The sequence below is a fragment of the Vulpes lagopus genome, chromosome 3 (assembly GCF_018345385.1).
Source record: "Vulpes lagopus strain Blue_001 chromosome 3, ASM1834538v1, whole genome shotgun sequence".
Taxonomy (NCBI): domain Eukaryota; kingdom Metazoa; phylum Chordata; class Mammalia; order Carnivora; family Canidae; genus Vulpes; species Vulpes lagopus.
The window spans coordinates 158001391-158024380 of NC_054826.1; the positions used below are offsets into that span (position 1 = coordinate 158001391).

General features: G+C 35.7%; 1 protein-coding gene across 1 annotated transcript in view; it reads right to left on the reverse strand.

The window, feature by feature from the left end:
• The window catches only part of MIGA1 (mitoguardin 1), a 69280-nt gene that overhangs the window by 34339 nt on the left and 11951 nt on the right, over positions 1-22990 (reverse strand). The window contains exon 5 of the mRNA XM_041748582.1: positions 4324-4424. Coding sequence (XP_041604516.1) covers positions 4324-4424 — 101 coding nt within the window. The remainder of the gene's footprint in view (positions 1-4323; positions 4425-22990) is intronic.

Consider the following 22990-nt stretch of genomic DNA (forward strand, 5'->3'; position numbering starts at 1 on the left):
CAGGTGGCTCAAGCAGTTTAGCACTGCCTTTGGCCCAGGGCCTGATCCTGGAGAAGCTCACATTACCCTGATACCCAAACCAGATACTCACTACAAAAAAAGAAAACTACATGTCAATATCTATAATGAACATAGATGCAAAAATCCCCCCAAATATTTTTATTAGAAAAATGAATCCAACAATACGTTAAATCATTCACCATAATCAAATGGGATGTATTATTCCCAGGATGCAAGGGTAGTCCAATATTCACAAGTCAATCAAAAAGAGAAAGGATAAAACCATACGATCATTTCAGCAGATACAGAAAAAGCTTTTGACAAAGTAGAGTATGCATTCATGATAAAAACCCTCAACAAAGTAACATACTTTTTTATGGGGAACATACTTCAACATAATAAAGACTGTATATGAAAAATCAATAGCTAACATCATACTCAATACCAAAACTGAGAGCTTTTCCCCTAAGATCAAGAACTTTTCTAAGGCAAAGGTGTTCACTCTCACCACTCCTACTCAGAGTACTACTGCAAGTCCTAGCCATAGCAATCAGACAAGAAAAAGAAATAAAAGGCAATCAAGTTGGTAAGGAAAAAGCAAGACCGTCACTTTTTGCAGATGACATTATGCTATATATAAGACTCCACCAAAAAACTAGAACAGATAAGTGAATTCAGTAGGGTCACAGGATACAAAATCAATATACAGAAACCTGTTGCATTTCTATAAACTAATTATGAAGTAGCAGAGAGAGAAATTAACAAAACAGTCCTATTTACAATTGCATCAAAAACTAGCTTAAAGTGACTAAAGATTTAAACATAAGGGGCACCTGGGTGGCTCAGCTGGTTAAGCCTCCCACTCTTTTTATTATTGATTTTTTAAAATTTTTATTTATTTATTCATAGACACAGAGAGAGAGGAGAGACACAGGCAGAGGAAGAAGCAGGTGCCATGCAAGGAGCCTGACGTGGGACTCGATCCTGGGTCTCCAGGATCACACCCCAGGCTGCAAGTGGCACCAAACCGCTGCGCCACTGGGGCTGCCCTAAGCCTCCCACTCTTGATCTCAGCTCAGGTCTTGATCTCAGGGTTGTGTGTTCAAGTCCTGCACTGGGCTCCACATTGGGTGTGGAGCCTACTTTAAAAAAAAAAAAAAGATTTAACTTAAACATAAAACCTGAAACCATGTATCTCCTAAAAGACAACATAGGGAAAAAGCTCTTTGATAGTGGTCTTAACAATGATATTCTGGATATAACACCAACATCACAAGCAACAAAGACAAAAATAATTAAGTGGGATTCTATCAAACTGAAAACTTTCCGTACAGCAAAAGAAACAACAAAATGAAAAGGTAACTTACTGAATGGTAGAAAATATCTATAAACTATCTGATTAAGGAGTTAATATCCAAAATATACATGGAATCATACAACTCAATAGGAGAAAAAAATCCAATTAAAAACTGACAGAAATAGCCAAGAGACATATGAAAAGGCCCTCAACATCATTAATCATCAGGAAAATGCAAATCAAAACCACAATGAGATACCACCTCATATTTGTTAGAATGGCTTTGATACAAAAGACAAGAGATAGTGAATACTGGTAAGGGTAAGGATAATAAGGAAGCTCACATTACCCTGCACAGTTGATGGGAATGTAAATTGGTACAGCTACTATGGAAAACAATACAGAAGTTCCTCAAAAAATTAAAATAGAACTACCATATCATCTGAGCAACCCCACTTGTGGGTATATATTCAAAGGAAATGAAATCACTATTTTGGGATATCTGCACTGCCGCATTCACTGCAGTATTAATCACAATAGCCAATACATGGAAATAACCTAAATGTCCAATGACACATAAATAAAGAAGATGTAAATGTGTGTATGTGTCTGTGTATGTAAAGTGTATTATTCACCCACGATAAAGAAGGAAATCTTGCCATTTGTGACAATATGGATGGACCTGAAGGCATTAAGCTAAGTGAAATAAGTCAGAGAAAGACAAATACTGTATTTGTCTATCTATCCATCTATCACTTACATGTGGAATCTGAAAAAGCTAAACCCATAGAAACAGAGAGTAGAATGGTGGTTGCCAGAGGCTGGGGAGTGAGGGAAATAGGGAAATGTTGGTCAAAGGGTACAAACTTTCAAGAAGATGAAGAAATCCTGGTGATTGACTGCACAGCATGACAACTACAGCTACAAAAGTATTATACAGTTGAAAGTTGCTGAGAGAGTAAATCTTAAACATTCTCAACCCCCCCCCCCCCACACACACACATAATCCTGTGAGGTGATGGATGTATTGATTAATCTTACTACGGTAATTACCCCTCTCTCTCTCTCTCTCTCTCTCTCTCTCTCTCTCTCTCTCTCTCTATATATATATATATATATATATATATATATATATATATCAAATCATCATACTGTATCTCTTAAGTTTATACATTATACATCAATTATATCTCAATAAAGCTGGGGAAAAAATTTAAAAAAGAACAGGAGATAAGGCTGTCTATATCAAATAGTAAAAGGGAGGGATATATCTTTTCTATAAAAGAAGTAGATATATTTTATCTATTTCAAACTTACAAATATAAAAATATAAGGAAAAAATAATTCAGGAGATGCTACTGTAAGCAATAGCTAAAATACAAATAAATAAAAATCTTGAGAAGATTAAAGATTATGATCAGTACTGCTTTAAAAAAAGCAGAGGAACATCTGGGTGACTCATCTGGTTGAGCATCGGACTCTTGATTTTGGCTTGGGTCATGATCTCAGGATTGTGAGACTGAGCCCCACACTGGGCACTGCACTCAGTGCAGAATCTACTTGGGATTCTCTCTCCCTTGGCCCCTCTCCCTGCTAGCTCTCTCTCTTGCTCTTGCTCTCTAATAATTTTTTTTTAATCTTAAAAATAAATAAATAAAAATAAATTAAAAAGGCAGAATCAAGGCTTAGGGTACAGAATACTGGAATATCCAAAGCTTTCTACACTACAGCATGAACTACAGATGTGTGATAATATTTATATGAAAAAATGAGAGCACTAATATCCAAAAGTTATTCTAAGATAAAATTGGGCATATGATTTTTAAAGTTGTTTTAAGCAGAAAAAATTACAAATAGACGAACACTCTGTAAGCATTCTCTTTTGATACAAAATTTAAATCTCAGTAGAAAACAAATCACCCATAAATTTATAATTCATTGATCACCACTGTTTACACACTAGAGTATTTATATCTAGACTTTTTTTCTGTACCTACTTATACAATATACTCCATACATGTTTTTTAGCTTTTTATTACTAAATTAAAATCATACTCTCTGTATAAAGTTTTACATACTACTCCTAACGAATGTTTCCATGTCATTTATTAAAAATAAATGGAAACAGGGATCCCTGGGTGGCGCAGCGGTTTAGCGCCTGCCTTTGGCCCAGGGCGTGATCCTGGAGACCCGGGATCGAATCCCACGTCGGGCTCCCGGTGCATGGAGCCTGCTTCTCCCTCTGCCTGTGCCTCTGCCCCTCTCTCTCTCTCTCTCTTTCTCTCTGTGTGACTATCATAAATAAATAAAAATTAAAAAAAAATAAATGGAAACATGTTTCTGGCACTACAATATTTCAAGTTATATATGCACCATAATGCATTAGACTATTTCCAGTTTTCCATTATTGTTAAAATGCCATAGTGATTATTGTTATATATAAATCTTTGAATCTGATCACCTTCTTGAAAGAAGTATCTAGAAGTGCCTAGGTGGCATAGCTGGTTGAGTGACCAACTCTTGGTTTCAGCTCAGCTTTTGATCTCAGGGTCGTGAGATCCAGCCCTAAGTGAGGCTCTGCACTCAACCTAGAGTCTGCTTGCATTTCTCTCTCCCTCTCCTTCTGCCCTTCACTTCTGCATGCTCTCCCTCTCAAATAAATAAAAATCTTCAAGAAAAATATCTAGAAGTATGATTTCTAAGCTAAGGGACCTAAACATTTTTAAGAGTCCTGATAGAAGATATTATTTTCCAATAAGAAAATTGTCTTAAGTCTAATTATGTCTCACCCGTAATCCACAGTATATGACAGTGCCCTTCTAAAGTATGTGTTTACATGTTTACCTCTCTAAAAAGACTATAAACTCTTGTGCAAACTCATGTTCATGTTATATTCATTTTTGTAACCTGGTATCGACCACATAGTAAACGCTACATAAATGGCAACTGAATTACAGCACAGTGGCAAAGTGTACTTTTTATGTGAAAAATAATGAGAAATTCTCATTGGAAACATACTGTCCTACCTCTGCTGCTGAAGCAAAGGAATCAGTTGATGCAACGCTCAAGGTGTCTCGCAGGCCAAATTCATCCATATTCCCCTTCATGGTGCTATCTGTATCTTTATCTTAAAAGTAAAAGAAGAAAAGTTACAAAACTGATATTCTATAGTATATCTGTCTGTCTGTCTCTTTTGCTTCTGTCTTTTCGTCTTTCTTTCATCTTTATTTAGACTAGAATTTAAAAGAAAAACAATAAATAGAAACCAGTGGCATATCATCTGATAAGATTCTCAAAGTGTATTCATTTTTGAACTAATTATGAAACACTGCCAGAGGAGAAAATGCAACGAAGCAGACATTGTTACTTTAAAAAAGGATTAAACTTTTTTTTTTAAGATTTATTTATTTATTCATGAGACACACACACACACACACACACACACACACACACACACTCCCCATAGGGAGCCTGATGCAGGACTCCATCTGGGACCCCAGGATCACACCCTGAGCCAAAGGCAGAGCTCAACCACTGAGCCACCCAGGTATCCCAAGGGATTAAACTTAATATCAGATTTTAAAAGCTTCTGAATATGTAATAATTACACAGGTATATAACTAGAATTGGATTATATACCATACATTGTAAAATCAGCATATGCCAGAGAAGTATGAAACACAGCAAATTAGTTGTAAGTGACTTTGCCCAAATTATGAGAACTGGTAGGTTCATTCAAATTAAATGAATTATTAACATAAAATGTTGTCTGGCCAGTCACTTGTGATAAACTTATCAATTGAAAAACAATTCAAGAAGGTATCTAGGCCTGGGTGGCTCAGCTGGTTAAGTAGCTGATTGCTGGTTTCAGCTCCAGTCATGATCCTGGGATCCTGGAATCCAGCCCCAAGTCAGGCAGGGAGTCTGTCTGTAGATTCTCTCTCCCTTTCCCTCTGCACCTCCCCCTGCTCATTCTCTTTCTGATAGATAGATAAGATAGATTAGATAGATAGATGATAGATAGATAGATAGATAGATAGATAGATAGATAGATAGACAGATAGATAAAGTATCTTTAAGTTCTTTGGTCCTGAGGGCCTACTTTAAAACACTGAAAGGGTAAAAACAATCAGAGCTAGGTCCCTGATGTGTATTCTGGCTACCTGAAGGTCAAATATAATTGCCCCAATGATTATAAGGGCTGAAAAGTTTAAGTACATTGGCAAATGATTTATCTGGCCATGTCAAGACAGTCTATCTATTAACATATGCAACATTCTGAATGTGAGTTTCAAAATCTTCACATACTATCTATCATCAGAAACCTGGTAACATTGGATTTTCAAATAAATATTAAACTTACTTATAGATGCGTCTACATTGTAGCAAACAAATGATATTAGAAGTACAAAAAAGCAAAAAACAAAATATATAATGATTTTTCTTACTGATTCTCAATCAGCTAAATTTGTCAGATACTTTATCTTTTTTAAAAAGGAACCAGAAATCTCTCTGGCTTTCATTCATCCAAATTTCTATTCCATCATTTTTCCCAAAATAAAGTTCATTACCTTTACCAGAAATTTTCCAAGTCCTATTTAAAACCCTCAAATACCAGAAAACATTGACTTTTGTGATTCTGCATAGGAAATGTAGAGTTTTTTAAACGCAAACCATTAATTTAAACTCAGTTTTACAACCCACTTATATTCCAAACTGTAAACCAGCAGAAAAGCAAATAAGCCATTATTGGCACAAGGTTCATTCCTCTTAGGTATTGGTTATTTTACCATACACATAGCATATTCTTTTTCCTACTTTATATTTAGTGAGCCCATATTTGACAATTTAACCTTTTATCTTCCAAGTTTAAGGTATAATTGTTTTCAGATGAAGTTTACATCAATCTTTTTAAAGTACCTAACTTCACAGCTTAAAATCCTTCTACTGCTAAATGACTATTTGCAGAACAAAATCAGAAATTATTTTATTTTCAAAAATATACACTCTTTTAGGAATTTAAATTTTACATTGAACCTGAGAACTAAACAACATAATTAGTTTTATGCTTATAAACAGTATAAGATAGGTATTTTTGGACATTCAATTACCCAGAAAAATTCCCATTATTTTCTTTTCAGAGAATATGGGATTTTTAAAAATGCACAAGCTTTGGAATAAATCATTTATAAAACTGAACTGGCATTTACAACTTTCAAACCTTTATCTTCTTAGTTATTTTTCCATTGTTAGTATTAGTTGTGCAAAATGAAATCACAGTACAGTTTTCATTATGCCAAACCTCTTTTAAAGCAGGATTAAGTTACAAGTCAATTAAGTTAAATCTTGGTTCCATATGACTTTTGCTATTTTCAGAGTGGAACAGAGACATTTATCTTATGTCACTTTACCTTTCAGACATTACCCAGGGGCTGTTAAAAGTCTGTTTTACTTCACTCAACAGTAACCAGCTAGTACTTTACTCAAAAAAAAAAAAAAAAAAATCCTAACAAAGAAAAATGGCTGGAAGGAATTGGAAAGATTTATTCATTAAATCTAATTTCGTAAACCACAGACCATACCTCTCATTTTCAGTAACTGTTATGATTCCTGGAATGGCAGCTTAAGTTATGAAGAGAAATAATACATCTGTTTTTTAGATAAGCCAATAAAAAGCATAAAGAAAGAATACTGAACAAGATCTCAAACTACCCACTTTCATGAATCAAGTTAAAATTTAAAATACTCTTTCCAAAAAGTATAAACTCTTGATTGTAGTACTGAAAGACAGGGACAGGATGGAAAACTGAAAACGAATGGCTTCATGTTAGTCAATATTTTCAGAAACATTTAATCAAATTTTTCTTAGCAGAAAAAAGTTGTAAACACCACATTATCATTACACATCTAATAGAATGATATAAATTGGAAAAAATGGCAAATTTGTTTGTTTGTTTGTTAAAGGTGTACAAGAATGGAAACTCACATACCCCTGATAGAAATGTCAATTGGTAGAACCACTTTGGAGAGTTTGGCAGCATTTCTGTAAGTTCAAGACTGCATTCTCTGTGGTTAGCAATTCTATCCTTAGGTTTTTGTTTGTTTGTTTGTTTGTTTTTTTACAGAAATCCATGTTTATATGCAAAAGAATGTTTGTAACACCACAGCTTATAACAACTCCAAATTAGAAAAAACCCACAATTGTCCATCAACCATAGAATACCTGAATTGGGGTATATTCAAACAATGAAATACTGTACAACAATAAAGAATTGCTGCTATATGAAAGAACAAGGATGAATCTCACATGTTGAGTGAAGAATTATATGTACGATTTTATTCACATAAAATTCAAAAACAAGCAAAATTAAACTACAGTGCTCAACATTTAGTTGGTCAAACTGTAAGAAAAGCCAGGAGGTAATGAGAATGAGCATCAGGACAGTGGTTAGTTTTAGGTGTATAAGGGAGGGCTGTTGACTGGGACTGGGTACAAGGGGACCTTCTAGGGAGTTGTCAATGTTTTACTTTATTATCATTATTATTATTGAGATTTTATTTTTTTAAAACAATCTCTACACCCAATGTGGGGCTCAAACTCAAACCTGAGATCAAAAGTCACATGCTCTATCAACTGAGCCAGCCAGGTCCCCTGGCAATGTTTTAATTTTTAACGTGTTTTTTTTTTTTTTTTTTTTTTTTTAGATTTTATTTATATGAAAGAGAGAGAGAGTTAGCAGGGGGAGAGGCGAAGGGAAAGGGAGAAGGAGACTCCCACTGAGCGGGAAGCTTCATGTGGTGCTTAATCCCCAGGACCCCAAGATCAGACGTTTAACCCACTGAGCCACCCAGGCACCCCTGCAATGTTTTTTTTTTTTTTTTGATCTACATGATAGCTACACAAGAGAGTAGGATAAATCACTATGCTTTTTTGTTTTGTGTACTTTCCCCTAAGTGTTTACATAGAAGGAAGGAAAACAATGCATCTATATATCTTGCCCCCAAATGGCTGAGAGCAGAAAAGACAATAAAGTATTTCAGTGTTGATAGTAAAGCTATAAATTATTTAGACATGAGGGCGCCTGGGTGGCTCAGTAGGTCAACCATCTGATCCTGGGGTCCTGGAATGGAGCCTGCTTCTCACTCTCCCTCTGTGCCTCCCTTCCACTCATGTGCTCTCTCACTCTGGTCTCTCTCTCTCAAATAAATAAAAACTAAAAAATTATTAGACAGGAGTTTTATTCTCTGATAGAGGAAGCACCTATAGTGATGCTAAGTTCAAAAAGTCAAAGGATCTGGTGAGTCTGTAAGTATAATAGCAAATTGAAAATAATTTATCTGAAAAGAAAAAAGGAAAAAGTTGATATGTATCCCATAGTAGAATACCAGTAGTTGTGGGAGACTCCAATGTCATGCAGGTACTACTCACAACCTTCTTCCTCCTGGCTTATCAATATTTCTTTGCTATAGTGATTGGTTTAGAATTTTAAGCAGGAATGTTTTGGTGGGGATAATCACTATTTGCAGGAAGAAGACATAGAAACTAAGCTATGCTTGCTATTTAATGGCAGTAACAATGTGATGAAACCAATATACATTTATTTTACACTTACTATTTGCCAGAAACCAAGTTACATGCTTTACATACATTATCTCATAATTCTTAAACTAATCCTTTGAGTTACCTACTATTCTTTTTTTCATTTTATATATCCAGAAGCTAACGTACAGAAATGCTAAGTGTTGATCCATACTCACACAGTTAAGAAATGGAATGGCAGGATTCAAAACAGGTCATCGGACACCAGATTCCATGCTATGAAACTATGGAGCTGTGGTGTCCAACATAATTGAGCACATGAAATGTGGCTAGTCAGAATTGAAATGTCCTTTAAGTGTAATATACACAATCAATTCTGAAAGCTTCGTACCAAAAAAAAAAAATCTTATTACTATAAATCAGGTTTAAGAAAATGTATTAATTTCACCTCTTTAATTTTACTTTTTCACGTGCCTCCTGGAATATTTAAATTACCTTCGTCTCTTACATTGTATTTCTATTGGAGAGTACTGTTAGAGCATTCCTTTCTCATATCTTATCTCAGTGCAAAGAGTTTACAAGTCCTTTACAGGATTCAGACTCAACTCACATTTTCTGAGTGCCTAATAGTAGTGGCCATGGCATTCTGCTAAATGCTTTCACAGGCTCTTACATTTAGTATGTGTAACTGTTAGACAGGAATAGCCTAATTAGGTACAAGAAGGCTTTATTGAAACTAAAACAAAAAAAGCCACTTTCCAATCAAAAATCTTCAATGGCTCCTCATCTGGTTTTCAAAGCTTTCTATAATTTCTGCTCACCTTACCTAACCTTGTTCTCTAATAATTACTAAAAGACCTTTCAGCTTTGACTGTACTATATCCTGTACTATTATACTATATTATATACTATCATACTATATATTATATAATGTGTACTATATGCCATTTAGTATACTTTGTATTATACCAAATTATATATGGTACACATAGTACCATATATAATACTATACTAATACTATATTATACTATATTATAATACATAATATAGCAATATACTATAGTATACTATACTAATATTATATACTGTATTATACTAATACTATACTATTCACTATACCTCATAGGTAGAAATAAAATCCTACCTCATAGGATTAAATGAGTTAGTACGCATAAAGTAAGCATTCAATAAATATTAACTACTCATATTACTGTGTAAAAGATAAGAATATGTACAATTTATTTTTTTTTAAGATTTTATTTATTCATGAGAGAGAAAGAAAGAGGCAGAGACACAGGTAGAGGGAGAAGCAGGCTCCATGCAGGGAGCTCAATATGGGACTTGATCACACCCTTGAGCCAAAGGCAGATGCTCAAACACTGAACCACCCAAGCATCCCAGTATATGTACAATTTAATACACAATCTGAATTTTTTTTTTTTTTTTTTTTTAGAGAGAGAGAGAGAGAGTGTGGGAGCATGGAGAGTGGTTTAGGGCAGGAGGGGCAGAGGGAGAAAGAGAATCTTAAGCAGGCTCCATGGCCAGTGCAGAACCCAACATGGGGCTTCATCTCACAACCCTAAGATCACAACCGGAGCCAAAACCAAGAGTCAGGCAGTTAACCACTGAGGCACCCAGGCACCCCTCCACTACCTGAATTTTTACTTAACAATTGCCTGAATATATAGCCTGTCTGACCAGCTGAACTGAAACAACTATTTATGGACTTCCTCATCTTTCATCTTTTTTTCCTGATGGTTCCTACAGTTCTCAAAAGAGCATTCAACAGATTGCAAATACTTCAATATTTGATATAAACTAAATAAAACTTGTTATTTGACCATCCCTAAGAAATGAAAATCCCTACTATTTTTCCTTTTTAAAAAATTTTATTTATTTATTCATGAGAGACACAGAAAGAGAGAGGCAGAGACGCAGGCAGAGGGAGAAGGAGGCTCCCTGCAGGGAGCCCAATGTGGGACTTGATCCCAGGACCCCGGGATCACGCCCTAAGCCAAAGACAGATGCTCAATCACTGAGCCACCCAGGCATCTCTGAAAATCCCTATTTTAAAAAACCTTTCCTGTATCTCCCCTGAATCATTTTGCCTATTACATTACTCTTACTTCTTTTCAGAGTCCTGTTAAAATTCTTTTCTCAGTACTCAGCTCTAAATTAAACTTATGATACTTTTATGGAAACCTAAAATATATGATGCCAAATCTTTAACCTTAGAAGTGCCTAAAATAGTTTCCAAATAATTGGGGGATTAAATATAAAAAATATACTATAAGTTACCACATTTTTATTTTTCTTTCTTCTTCTTCTTCTTCTTCTTCTTTTTTTTTTTTTTTTTTTTTTTTTTTAGCGATCTCTATGCCCACCCTGAGGCTTGAACTCATGTCCCTGAGATTAAGAGTAGCATACTTTACCAACTGAGCCAGCCAGGCGCCCCAACCCTAAAACCTAAAACTTTTTAAAACATTGCTTTACCTATCTCAATCACTCGAACTTTTAAAACATTCATGTTTTATAGACATAAGCTATGTTCTTCTTTGGAAGGACACTAAAAGTATGTTTACTTTTAACTCAACAGTCACACATTTTTAGGCCAAAAATCTGACTGGATTCAAGCCTTGTTCCTTCTTTCACAATCTCATAATTCACGTATTACTTAAGCCTTTTTCAAAGCAGAATTTGCTTGAAAGTTAAAAAAAAAAAAAAAGAAAAAAAGAAAGAAGAAAATGAGAAGACACTTCAACCTTGGAACTTAGAACTTCAGGCCCACATGTACTTCTTCAAACCAATCCAAATGGATTTTCTGCATGTCTCACTTTTGCCACCCTTAGGCACATTCTATCTTCTGTCGCTTAAGAAGCCATCAGGTCTATTTTAACCTCAGTAGATTCTAGTGGAGATTCCAAAGATGCCACTCTTTTAAAATCCAGGCTGTCCACTGTGGGTTTTATAACACCAGCAAAAAGAGGAAAGCTGCCAAATGTCTCAATGTCATCTGACTTCTATGTCAGCAGCTATTCCCCAGATGATTTTTAGCGACTTAAATAAGATTTGGAACCTTGTCTTTTCTATCGTTTAAGAAAAGTGGAAAAGTTCCTGCTGCCGACAAGACAAGTTATTTTCTAGTCTGCTACAATCTGCTAAAATAATTAAGAAATCTTTAAAACTATTGCTGCTCTTTGTCTATCTATATGACTATGACTACCTGCCCCATGTATATACTGTAGACAGCTGTTTGGTTAGGTTTAAAATGCTATAGTATTAGTTTTAGAGGAAAAAAAAAGTTGGAATACAAAAAATTTAAAACAACATAATCTTAGGAAGTAAAAGAACAAAGAGAGCCAGGATATGGTATTTTCTTGATTTTTCCCTCTATGTATCTTAATATTGAAAGAATAACAATGAAATCCACTGAAACCAAAGAAAAAACTCATCAGTTCTTGATGTGTTACAACTTATAGTTTTGACTATGTGAAATAACACATGTACAAAACAGCCTGGTACTATTGATCTACCCAAAAGAGATTTCTAAAACAGTTGTCTCTGGCTTTCCCTATTTATCAAAACTTCTTATATGCCATGACTGCCCAATATAACAACTGTGATTCCTAACTGGGAAATACAGCTGCCAATGTAAAATGAGTAATAAAAGGAAAGAAAAAGGAATAACAGCATTTTCACCATTTCTTAGCAGAAAAAGAAAAGACTGGATAACCCAAAGTGGAACAAAGAGTAAGGTAAGGTCTGCAGTATAGAGACTTGAACAGGGTCACTAGTGAGAGCTGGTCACTTTGTACACTACACAAAAGACACTGGCCAATGAGACAAGTCGGGGCAAAAATCCAGCCCATATCCTGGGCTTGCATCTTCTAGGACGAAGGTGAACCTTTCTCTTATCACAAAAGTGCCCTGTCTAAGGGGCTACATTTGCCTTTTTCTAGATCATACAATGGTCTCGTGTTAGTCTATGACTTGGAAATCCAGGCTAATAAGATGTAACTTGAATACAAAAGAGGCAAAGGCAAACAGCAGGAATTTCTCTTGTTTCTGGCACCCCAACTATTGTCATTACAGTGTTTTCAGCTCTGACCAATTTTGACTTATATATATAACAATAGTCTGTAGTATTATAAACACTTTGATATTAAGATGAACCATAAGACATAGGAGGACATTATTAAGCCAAATTTCTTAAATGTTCTGCAATTTGTACTCTGTATATTTAGAAGTCTGAGTATACAAATTAAGCCTGTAATTCATGTCACTCCCTAAAAATAAACCCTCAGGGAGTTTATGCTCCGACCACAGTGATTCTGCAGGAAAGGAAAAGGACAAGGTTTTGGAGGGTCAACTCTGGGTTGTCTGACATTTGATTCAAGATGATAGGTTGAGTTATTTCCTCTTGCTGCCAAGCTCTTTCAATATTACTAAATGTTCTATCTGGCTACTTATCAAAAGAGAAGAATAACGTCTCTCTAGTGGTCAGGAGGTCCCACTTTATAGTTTTTCTGTTCTCTGCCAGAGAATTTGTGCAGTCAGTACTAGTATGGAAAAACCTCTAATTTTCCCTTACAGGAGGCGTCACTCTCTCAATGAAATCCTTTGCATAAGAGAGCAGAAAGATGGATAAAATATTTAAACTTTACCAGTCAACACTTCCATAATCTCCCATAAACACATAAATTTGATTATGACTTCTTATAATTCTCAGTGGCTCCTTTTGCCTAAAGTTACAAAACAAGGACCTTCATTATGTATCTCCTGCTCACTTTCCTTGATTCACTTCTCACCACTTCCCTATGTATTCTATATTCCCAAGAACTAACAGGCTTATTAACTCATTGTTTGCTCTGCTTGAAATGCTCCTTTCTTAATTATCTTTCTGGTGGATGATCTTTCTTTAAGTGTCACACCTGTGAAGACTTCCTTGAGCCCCAAGATGAATAATCTATGCTTTTCTTTGGTGTTTTTGTAGCACTTTCTAAAAGCATTATTATAGTACTTAGTCTACTGTGCTATACAATTTTTTAATGCCTACACAGCTCCAAAACTAGACTGTGCTGCTTAAACAAGGATGAAATCTTCATTCTTGTCTCTCCAGTGCCCTATAATATAGTTGACATATATTAGGCAATCAAATGTTTGCTAAATAAATATTTGAGACCTAAGATCCTATGACTTCATTCTGTTCAAAAAATAGATTATAATGAGTCCTAAACATGTATCTGAAATATGCAAAGCAATACTGCAAAGCTATAAAAATTTTTGGTTTGTTTTTAAGGGCTAAATTTGTTCCTACACATCAGTATGAAAGAATCTCAAAGTTCTTTGCTCAGCCAAAAAAACAATATTTATCAAACTTATGGCTTTGGATTTGCTTGCTAATACAGCTATTACAAATAACTACTCTTCATAGAAAATATAAGCAAACTATGAAGCCCAATTTATTTCAAAAGAAATCTAATTACAGTGTAGATTAACAAGCTTGAACTTAATTTCCATAACCCTTATCAACTAGAGGCACTTGAGCAGCTCAATCAGTTAAGCATCTCACTTTGGTTCAGGTCATGATCTTGGGGTTCTAGGACTGAGCCCCACATGAGGCTCCCTGCTCAGCAGGGAGTTTGCATCTCCCTTTCCCTCTGATCCTCACTCCACTCTGCTCTCTTTCTCTCTCTCTCAAATAAATAGAATCTTTAACAAAAACAAAACAAAACAGTCTTTCAACTAAATCATGTCCCCAAGAAACTGCTAGCAAGCTTCATTTGTTGTTAATCAGGTTTATTTTCACACTGGTATTAAATTCAGCAATTTAGTCCAGCCCTAATAGCCTAAGCAAAGTGAGTAAAAAATAATCTTAATCCTGAATGTACTGTTACTGAAATAAACTATCAAACCATGTAATGATGCATACACTGCATGATACAATAACAGGAGTTTCCTGAGGTATACATTATTTCTTGGTGTTAGGTTTTAACCTCATATTTAACTAATCTCTCACTAGTTATTGTGACCAACTAAAGCCTAATTTTTCCCAAAATAATTAAGATAATAACACAAATTTCTGTTTAATATGAAAGATAAATATTTATTTTGCAATATTTGATATGTACAAAAATTATGTATGTAGCATAGATGTGTATTTTGAATCAAAACAGTATAACAAACAAACATATGTGGGGTTTTTTAAAAGATTTATTTATTTTAGAGAGAGAGAGCAAGAGGGTGCACATGAATGGGGCAAGGGAAGAGGGAGAGAATCTCCAGCAGACTCTGCCCTGAGCACAGAACCAGATGAAGGGCTGATCCCATGACCTGTGAAATCATGACCTGATCCTAAACGAAGAGTCGGACACTCAACCGACTGAGCCATGCAGGTACCCCACTACAACAAACCATCCATGTACAGCCACTCTTCAAAATTTATAAAATTATTTACTTAAAAGGAAAAATAATATAGTCATCAAGTACTGTACATATTTTACCTGATATTCATGATATGTATATGGGTTTCCAAGTTAATTTAAAAGATATTCAAAATATTTCAGCAAAAAAATAGCAGCAGATAACAAAAGATAATCACATGTCCCAAACAAGATCTGGTTACTTTCCAGTTTTTATCTTAGGCTCTTAAACAGGCCGAGGGCATGTCAGTTGGGAAGTACGGGAAAGAATGGAGGTAAGAAGGAAAAGTTAAAAGAAGGATCTCATGCTTTGGGGAAGGAGTTTAGGTTCTGAGTCTTATGAAATAGCTCAGTATTGAGGCATATACTAACCTATATGGCTTTCTAACTGCTTCGTAAAATTAAGTCTTAACTGTCCAATCACACTAGAGGCAATCTGAAGACAGGGACTTTAGCCCCTATTTCATCTGAATACCATTATATGTAAGGCAGAGTAAAGTTGAATAAATAGTACCAACTTGATTTTTAAGCAATCATTTGCCTTCACAGTCTTCATGAAACCCCTGCCATCAACACTCCTGTACCTCACTCGGAGGGTGACAGTAACAGAAACACAGTCTTTGATTCTGTGTGGTGGGACAGCTAACTGGTAGTCTTTCTACACGGCTCTCTTCAGATGTAAAAAGAGCCAAAAAATCTACCCAAAGCAGTAAGATGGGGGCAGAATACAAAAGAAAAAGAAAAGAGAAAGCTTAAGTGTGGAAAAGAAAGAAGTAAAAATAAACATGCTATCATCCACAGGTATATGTTCCAGATAAAAATTCCAAAAGAAACTATAACTGTATAAGTTACTGGTGGTAGAAATAGTAAGAGCTCAGAAGGGTTTTGATAATCTTCAACTACAAATACCAGCAACATTTTAGATACTGACAACAAAAAATCAGAAAATATAAATTTAAAAAAATATACCATGTACAATGACAACTAAACATAAGGGCCTTAATAAAAATACAGAACATCTTTATGAAGGAAATTATAAAAAGTCATGAAAAACATAAAGGACTTAAAGAAATGAAGAAGCATACTATATCTCTAGATGGAAACATTAATATTATGAAGATTAAATTCTCCCACAGACTGACCTATAAATGCAATGTAATCAAAATCCCCAGAGGCTTTCATGAAACTTGACAAGGTGTCCTAAACTTCACACAGAAAAGCAAAGGGCTAAGAATAGCAAAGCAATTCTTAAAAAAGAACACAGTGAATGGACTCACCCTGCCAGGTGTCAAGACTCATAATAAAACTATATAAAGCTACAGTCATGAAGACACTGTGAAACCAAGGCAGGAACAAACAGACTAACAGAACAGAGTCCACACATTTAACACAACCCGACACATGACAGGGGCATTTCAAATCAGTGAGAAAAAGATATATTAGACATTGAATGGTGCTGAGGAAACAACTTATTTACATATTAAAAAAATTGGCTCCTGGTAGATTAAACACCTAAATATAAAAAGCAAAACTTCAGAGAACTTCTGGAGAATATAGTGGAGTAGAAGGATCCTAGTAAGGATTCCACAAATGCCCCTAGATAACAACCATATCAACATAAATAACCCAGAACATGACCGAACACTGACATAAAAGACCACAGCTAAATGTAAAGAAAAGGCCACACCAAAGACGGGTGAAGGGCAGAGACATGGTTAGGAACCAAAGAAACCCACAAATTATCCACAGGAGGGACACAGTGGGCACAAATAGGGGAAAGGGGTAGATCCCCACACCAAGCACTCCAGGCACTAGAAAGACAATCTCAATTATGTTTGGTTTTGAAAACCAGAGGAGGCTAACTTTATGAGTTCTTACAATCAGTGGGGCTTCACACCTGGAACTGAGGTATAGGAGACTGAGTTCCCACCTTTAAAGAGTTGACAACAAACAACCCCACTAAGATACAGCATAGAAGCAGCAGTGTGAAAAACACGTGGTGTATACGGGAAGAAGCATGTGCTGGAAGGGCAGGGATCTTTGGGAGACTTCTCTAAGAACAAAAGTTGGCAGCTACCATTTCCCTCCCTTGCTCTACAGCCTAGATACAAGGATGTCCATAGGAACCAACGCAGCTGGAGCAAGCTCTAGCTAGCTTGCTAACAGTGCAACTTTCTCAGCATTCATCTGCAGATCTACTCCTCCAAAGCTTCCAGCCTGAACAGGAGTTTTTTGGGTTTCCTGCGAGGGCAGATCTTCATAAAACTTGCTAACACCCCATAGCCACCCCTATATTCTCTTGAGGACCTACACCCCATAACAGGCCCTTGGCCAGAGTCCATCCAAAGTCCATCCATGCCAAAAGCCTGCCGGTGTGCAAAGAGCCCCAAAAGGGGCCAGCACACCCCAAAGTTACTCCTGCTTTGGGAGAGGGGAAGATAACCATATGTACCAATCTGACTGCTGCCCCAGCAATGGGCTAGGAACAGACATAGGGTCTGACTGCAGGTTCCAACGAAAAACAAAAGCCTCTCAGAAAACAACACAGGGAAAGCACCCTGCAGTTTGGTGCTACTGCATCTCTGGCAAATGCCTGGTCTGACTCAATTCAAGCCTAAGGTGGCCCTGACCCACTAACAACACAGGGATCAAACCCTGCCCACAAAAGGCAAAGAGAGCCACTTCCGACACTGGATTGAAGGCAAAAGTGGCTCAGCCACAACAGCAGGGTACATGCAACACACATAGGAGATAACCCTGAAGTGCCAGGTTCTGGTGAACAGGGGACACTGCACTACAGAGCATTACAGGGCATCTTATTCATGAGGCCACTAATTTCAACAGCAGGAGAAAGAACTGATTTTCTTAACACACAGAAACAGACACAGAGTGTCAGACAAAATGAGGAGACAGAGGAATATGTCCCAAATGAAAGAACAAGACAAAATCACAGCAAATGAGCTAAATGAAATGGAGATAAGTAATATGCCTGAAAGAGAACTTAAAGTAATGGTCGTAAAGATATTCACTGGACTTGAGAGAGTGGAGGACCTCATTGAGATCTCTAAGAGAGAGATAGAAAACACAGAAAGTAACCAGTCAGAGATGACGAACTCAATAACTGAAAGCTAAAGTATACTATATGGAATAAATAGTAGACTAGAAGAGCAGATGAGCAACCGGAAGAACAGAATAATGCAAGGCCATCAAGTTGAAGAGGAGAGAGAAAAAAAAGTAATAAATGACAATAAGGGAACCACCAAACATAATAATATCAGCATTATACAGATCTGAGAAGGAGAATAGAGAAAAAAGGGAGTAGAAAATGTATCTGAAGAAATAATGGCTGAAAATTTCCTGAATTAGAGGAAGGAAACAGATATTCAGACCCAAGAGGTGCAGAGAGCTCCCAACCAGAACAACCCAAGGAGGTCCACACCAAGACACATAGTAACTCAAATGGCAAAAAGTAGAGATAAAGAGAGAATTTTCTCTCTCTCTTTCAGCAAGAGAAAATAAAAGTTACATACAAGGAAACCCCATATGGCTATTAGCTGATTTTTCACCAGAAATTCTGTAGGCTAGAAACAGGAGTGCCACATTTTATATACAAAGTGCTAAATGGGAAAAATCTGCAGCCAAGAATACTCTATCCAGCAAGGCTATCATTCAGAATAGAAGGAGAAATAAAGAGTTTCCCAGACAAACAAAAGTTAAAGGAGTTCATGACCACTAAACCAGCCCTATAGGAAATGTTAAAGTGGACTTCTTGGGTGGAAAGGAAAAGCCATGAGTAGGAATAAGATAAGTAGAAAGCACAAAACAGTAAAATTAAGTGTGTCTATAAAAATCAGTCAAGGGACTCACAAAATAAAAGGATGTAAATTATGATACCATATACGCAGAATGTTGGGGACATAGGAATAAAAAATGTGTTCAAACATAAACAATCATCAACTGAATACAGACTGCTATATGCATAAAATGTTATATATAAATCTAATGGTTACCACAAATAAAAACCAGAAATATATATGCAAAAAAATACAGAGAAAGGAATTCAAGTATGTCACTAAATAAAACCAGCAACCCATGAGAGAAAAGAGCAAGTGAAGAAAGGAACAGAGAACTATTAAAAAAAAAAAAGTGACAAAATGGCAATAAGGATATACCTATTAATGATTACCTATCAATAATTATGAATATAAATGGACAAACCCTCCAATCAAAAGATGTAAGATACAGAATGGATAAAAAGCAAGACCCACCTCTATGGTGCCTACAAGAGACTCATTTCAGACTCATTCAGATATTTCATGCTCATGGATTAGAAGAACAAATACTGTTAAAATGTCCATACTACCTAAAGCAACCTACAGATGTAGTGGTGCAATTTCTAGCAAAATACCAATAGAATTTTTTCTCAGGCTAGAACAAACAATCCTAAAATTTGCATGGAACCACAAAAGACCTTGACTAGCTAAAGCAATCTTAAAAAAAGAACAAACCCGGAGATACACAAACTCAAATTTCAAAATTTACTACAAAGCCATAGTAATCAAAACAGTATGGTACTAGCACCAAAAGAGACATACAAAACAGAATAGAAAATCCAAAATTAAACCTACAATTATATGGCCAGTTAATCTGTGACAAAGCAGGAAAGAATATCTAATGAAAAAAGACAGTGTCTTCAACAAATGGTGTTCAGAAAACACAGCTATATGCAAAAGAATGAAACTGGACCACTTTCTTATACCATACACAAAAATAAACTCAAATGGATTAAGGACCTAAATGTGAGACATGAAACCATAAAAACCCTAGAAGAGAACACAGGCAGTAGATTCTCTGACACAAGCCATAGCAACATTTTTCTGGAAATGTCTCCTGAGACAAGGAAAACAATAGCAAAAATAAACCACTGGGACTACATAAAAATAAAAAGCTTCTGCATCACAAAGAGAACAACCAACAAAACCAAAACTACCTATTGAGTGGAAGAAGATATTTGCAAATGACATATCCAATAAAGGATTAGGATCCACAATATATAAAGAACTTATAGAACTCAACACCAAGACACATATGATCCAATTAAAGATGGGTAGAGATGTGAACAGACCATTCTCCAAAGATGACATCCAGATGGCCAAAAGACACATAAAGAGATGCTCAACATCACTCATCATCAAGGAAATGCAAATGAAAATCAAAATAAGATATCACCTCACACCTTTCAAAATGGCTAAGATCAAAAATACAAGAAACATCAAGTATTGGCAAGGATATGTAAAAAAAAGAATCCTTGTGCTCTGCTGGTGGGAATTAAAACTGGTACCACCACTGTGGAAAAACAAAATAGAGGTTCCTCAAAAAATTAAAAATAGAACTACCCCATGATCCAGTAATTTTACTACTGGGTATTTACCCAAAGAATATGAAAACTCTAATCTGAAAAGATATATACACCCCTATATTTAGTGCATTATTTATAACTGCCAAATTACGGAAGCAGACCAACTGTCCAGATGTGGTGTGTATACACACACACACACACACACACACACACACACACAGGAATATTACCCAACCATAAAAAGAGAAATCTTGCCATTTGCAACAAAAACATGGATGGATCTAGAGGGTATAATGCTAACTAAGTCAGTGAGAGAAAGACAAATACATACAATTTCACTCACGTGTGGCATTTAAGAAACATACAAAGAAAAAAGAGAGAAACCAAAAAACAGACTCTTAACTATAGAGAACTGATGGTTAGCAAAGAACAAACAGATGGTTACCCAGAGGGGAGGTGGGTGGAGGGATGGATGAAACAGGTGAAGGGGATTAAGAGTACACTTATCATGATGACCACTGAGTCACGTACAGAAATGATGAATCACTATATTATACATCTGAAACTAATATAACACTGAATATGAAAATTTTAAAAAATAAAAACTTTAAAATTTCCCAAAGAAAAAAACAAAACAATTCTCTTTATATCTTCTGAACAATACACAAAAAAGTATGAACCATAAAGGAAAGACTGATAAATGTAAAATTAAAATTAATGATGTCTACCATTTATGTATTACTTGAAAGACCTCTTAAAGAGAAATGTATATGAGAATCATCTACTGAACTATGAAATATGAATGTATTTCACAATCCCAATCCCAAAGTTTCAAACTCAATAGTTCTGGAGCAAAGCCTAGGAATCCATGCTGTTGAAAAGCTACAGAGGTAATTCTGATAAACATTTTGTTAAGACCCTCAGACCACTGAGTATCTATACTACAGTGAAGCCATAGTATCAGGCATTGAAAAGGATAGAATTAAATACTCTACCTGCCCACAAGATTATGATCTAATACAAAAGCCTGGGATGTCTACATAAATAATTATTTACTGTCAAAAGTATTGAATTCCACAGAGAAAACCATTGAACGCCCCACAATTTTATATTTCATATGGGACTTCCATTCCCATCTTCTTCTGGGAAGCAGCTATACGGGATTAACACTTTAAATTACCCCTTCACCTCTTTATTTGCTCCTCCATATGGCAAGAACCTAAGTGCCATTAAGTAGAAGGAAATGGCAAAAAGCCGTTTATGCATGGCTCTTGGCGTGCACAACTGTTCTCTTTTGAGTCTTCTAGAGAAAGGACAAGTCTGCAAACCCATCACTTTGGTGCTGGGTCACATTCTCCTGAGCTGGACAGAGTTGGCAGGGATTGTAAGGCAGGAAGAGAATCTATATACAATTAGCTAAGTGTGCTAGGCATTTTCACTGCATTCACAGCTTCTCTCCAGAGAATTTTTTTGAGGGGAAAGGAGGACAGTGTAGAAAGCCTTACCGTATTTTCCAATCCAGACATTAGCAAAAAAAAGTTCCAAATAAAGTTAAAACTACTGTTTAATCCACATTAGGCTCTTTTTTTGTGTTCTCGTTTTATTCAGAAATCAGAGTCAGAGGAGTTTTTAAATGGTACCACTAAGACCAACAAATATTATGGAATAGAGAAAGGTACAAGAGGTTCCCTCTGGCTTAAAAAAAAAAAAAAAAAGAATGCACAGAGGAAATAGTTTTGAACAGAGATATATTCCATAGGCAGAAAAAAAAGTGCTTCAGATCATGTTGAGTTATGCAAAGGAACAGTATCAGAAAAAGAATGTAAAAAGAACATGAAAAATTTACTAAAAACTTAAGAGTTGATTATATGACAAATCTTAGAAAAGAATTTCAGTTCTGGAAGAGATTTTTTTTGCTCAGTTTGGCTGGTGTATATGGGAGAGTAACACTAACAGGTCAAAAAAGTAATTGAGAACTTGGGAGTGACAAGATGGGAGCTCTGCACCAAGAAGAGAACTCTAAAAACTAGGTATATGTGTACCAATGGGGAGAGAAACCAGAAGAAGGAACCTAATTAGGAGATTACTAAATCCAAGCAAAATTTAATGAGGGTACAGAGAAAAGAGAATGAATGAGAGCTACATTATGGAGGCAGAATCAAGAGAAGTTGCTAAATAATTATACATGATAGCAAAAAGGTATATCCATTATTGTTTTTTGTTTTCCTCCTATGCATATGTCAAGATCAGGAATCAAAGAAAGCCAGTAATCTTAGCTATATCTAAAATAAATACTTTTACAAAGTATTTGTCCTTCAGGATGACATTTTCTTTTCGAACACAAAGAAAAAGTATATTTACAAAGAATATTT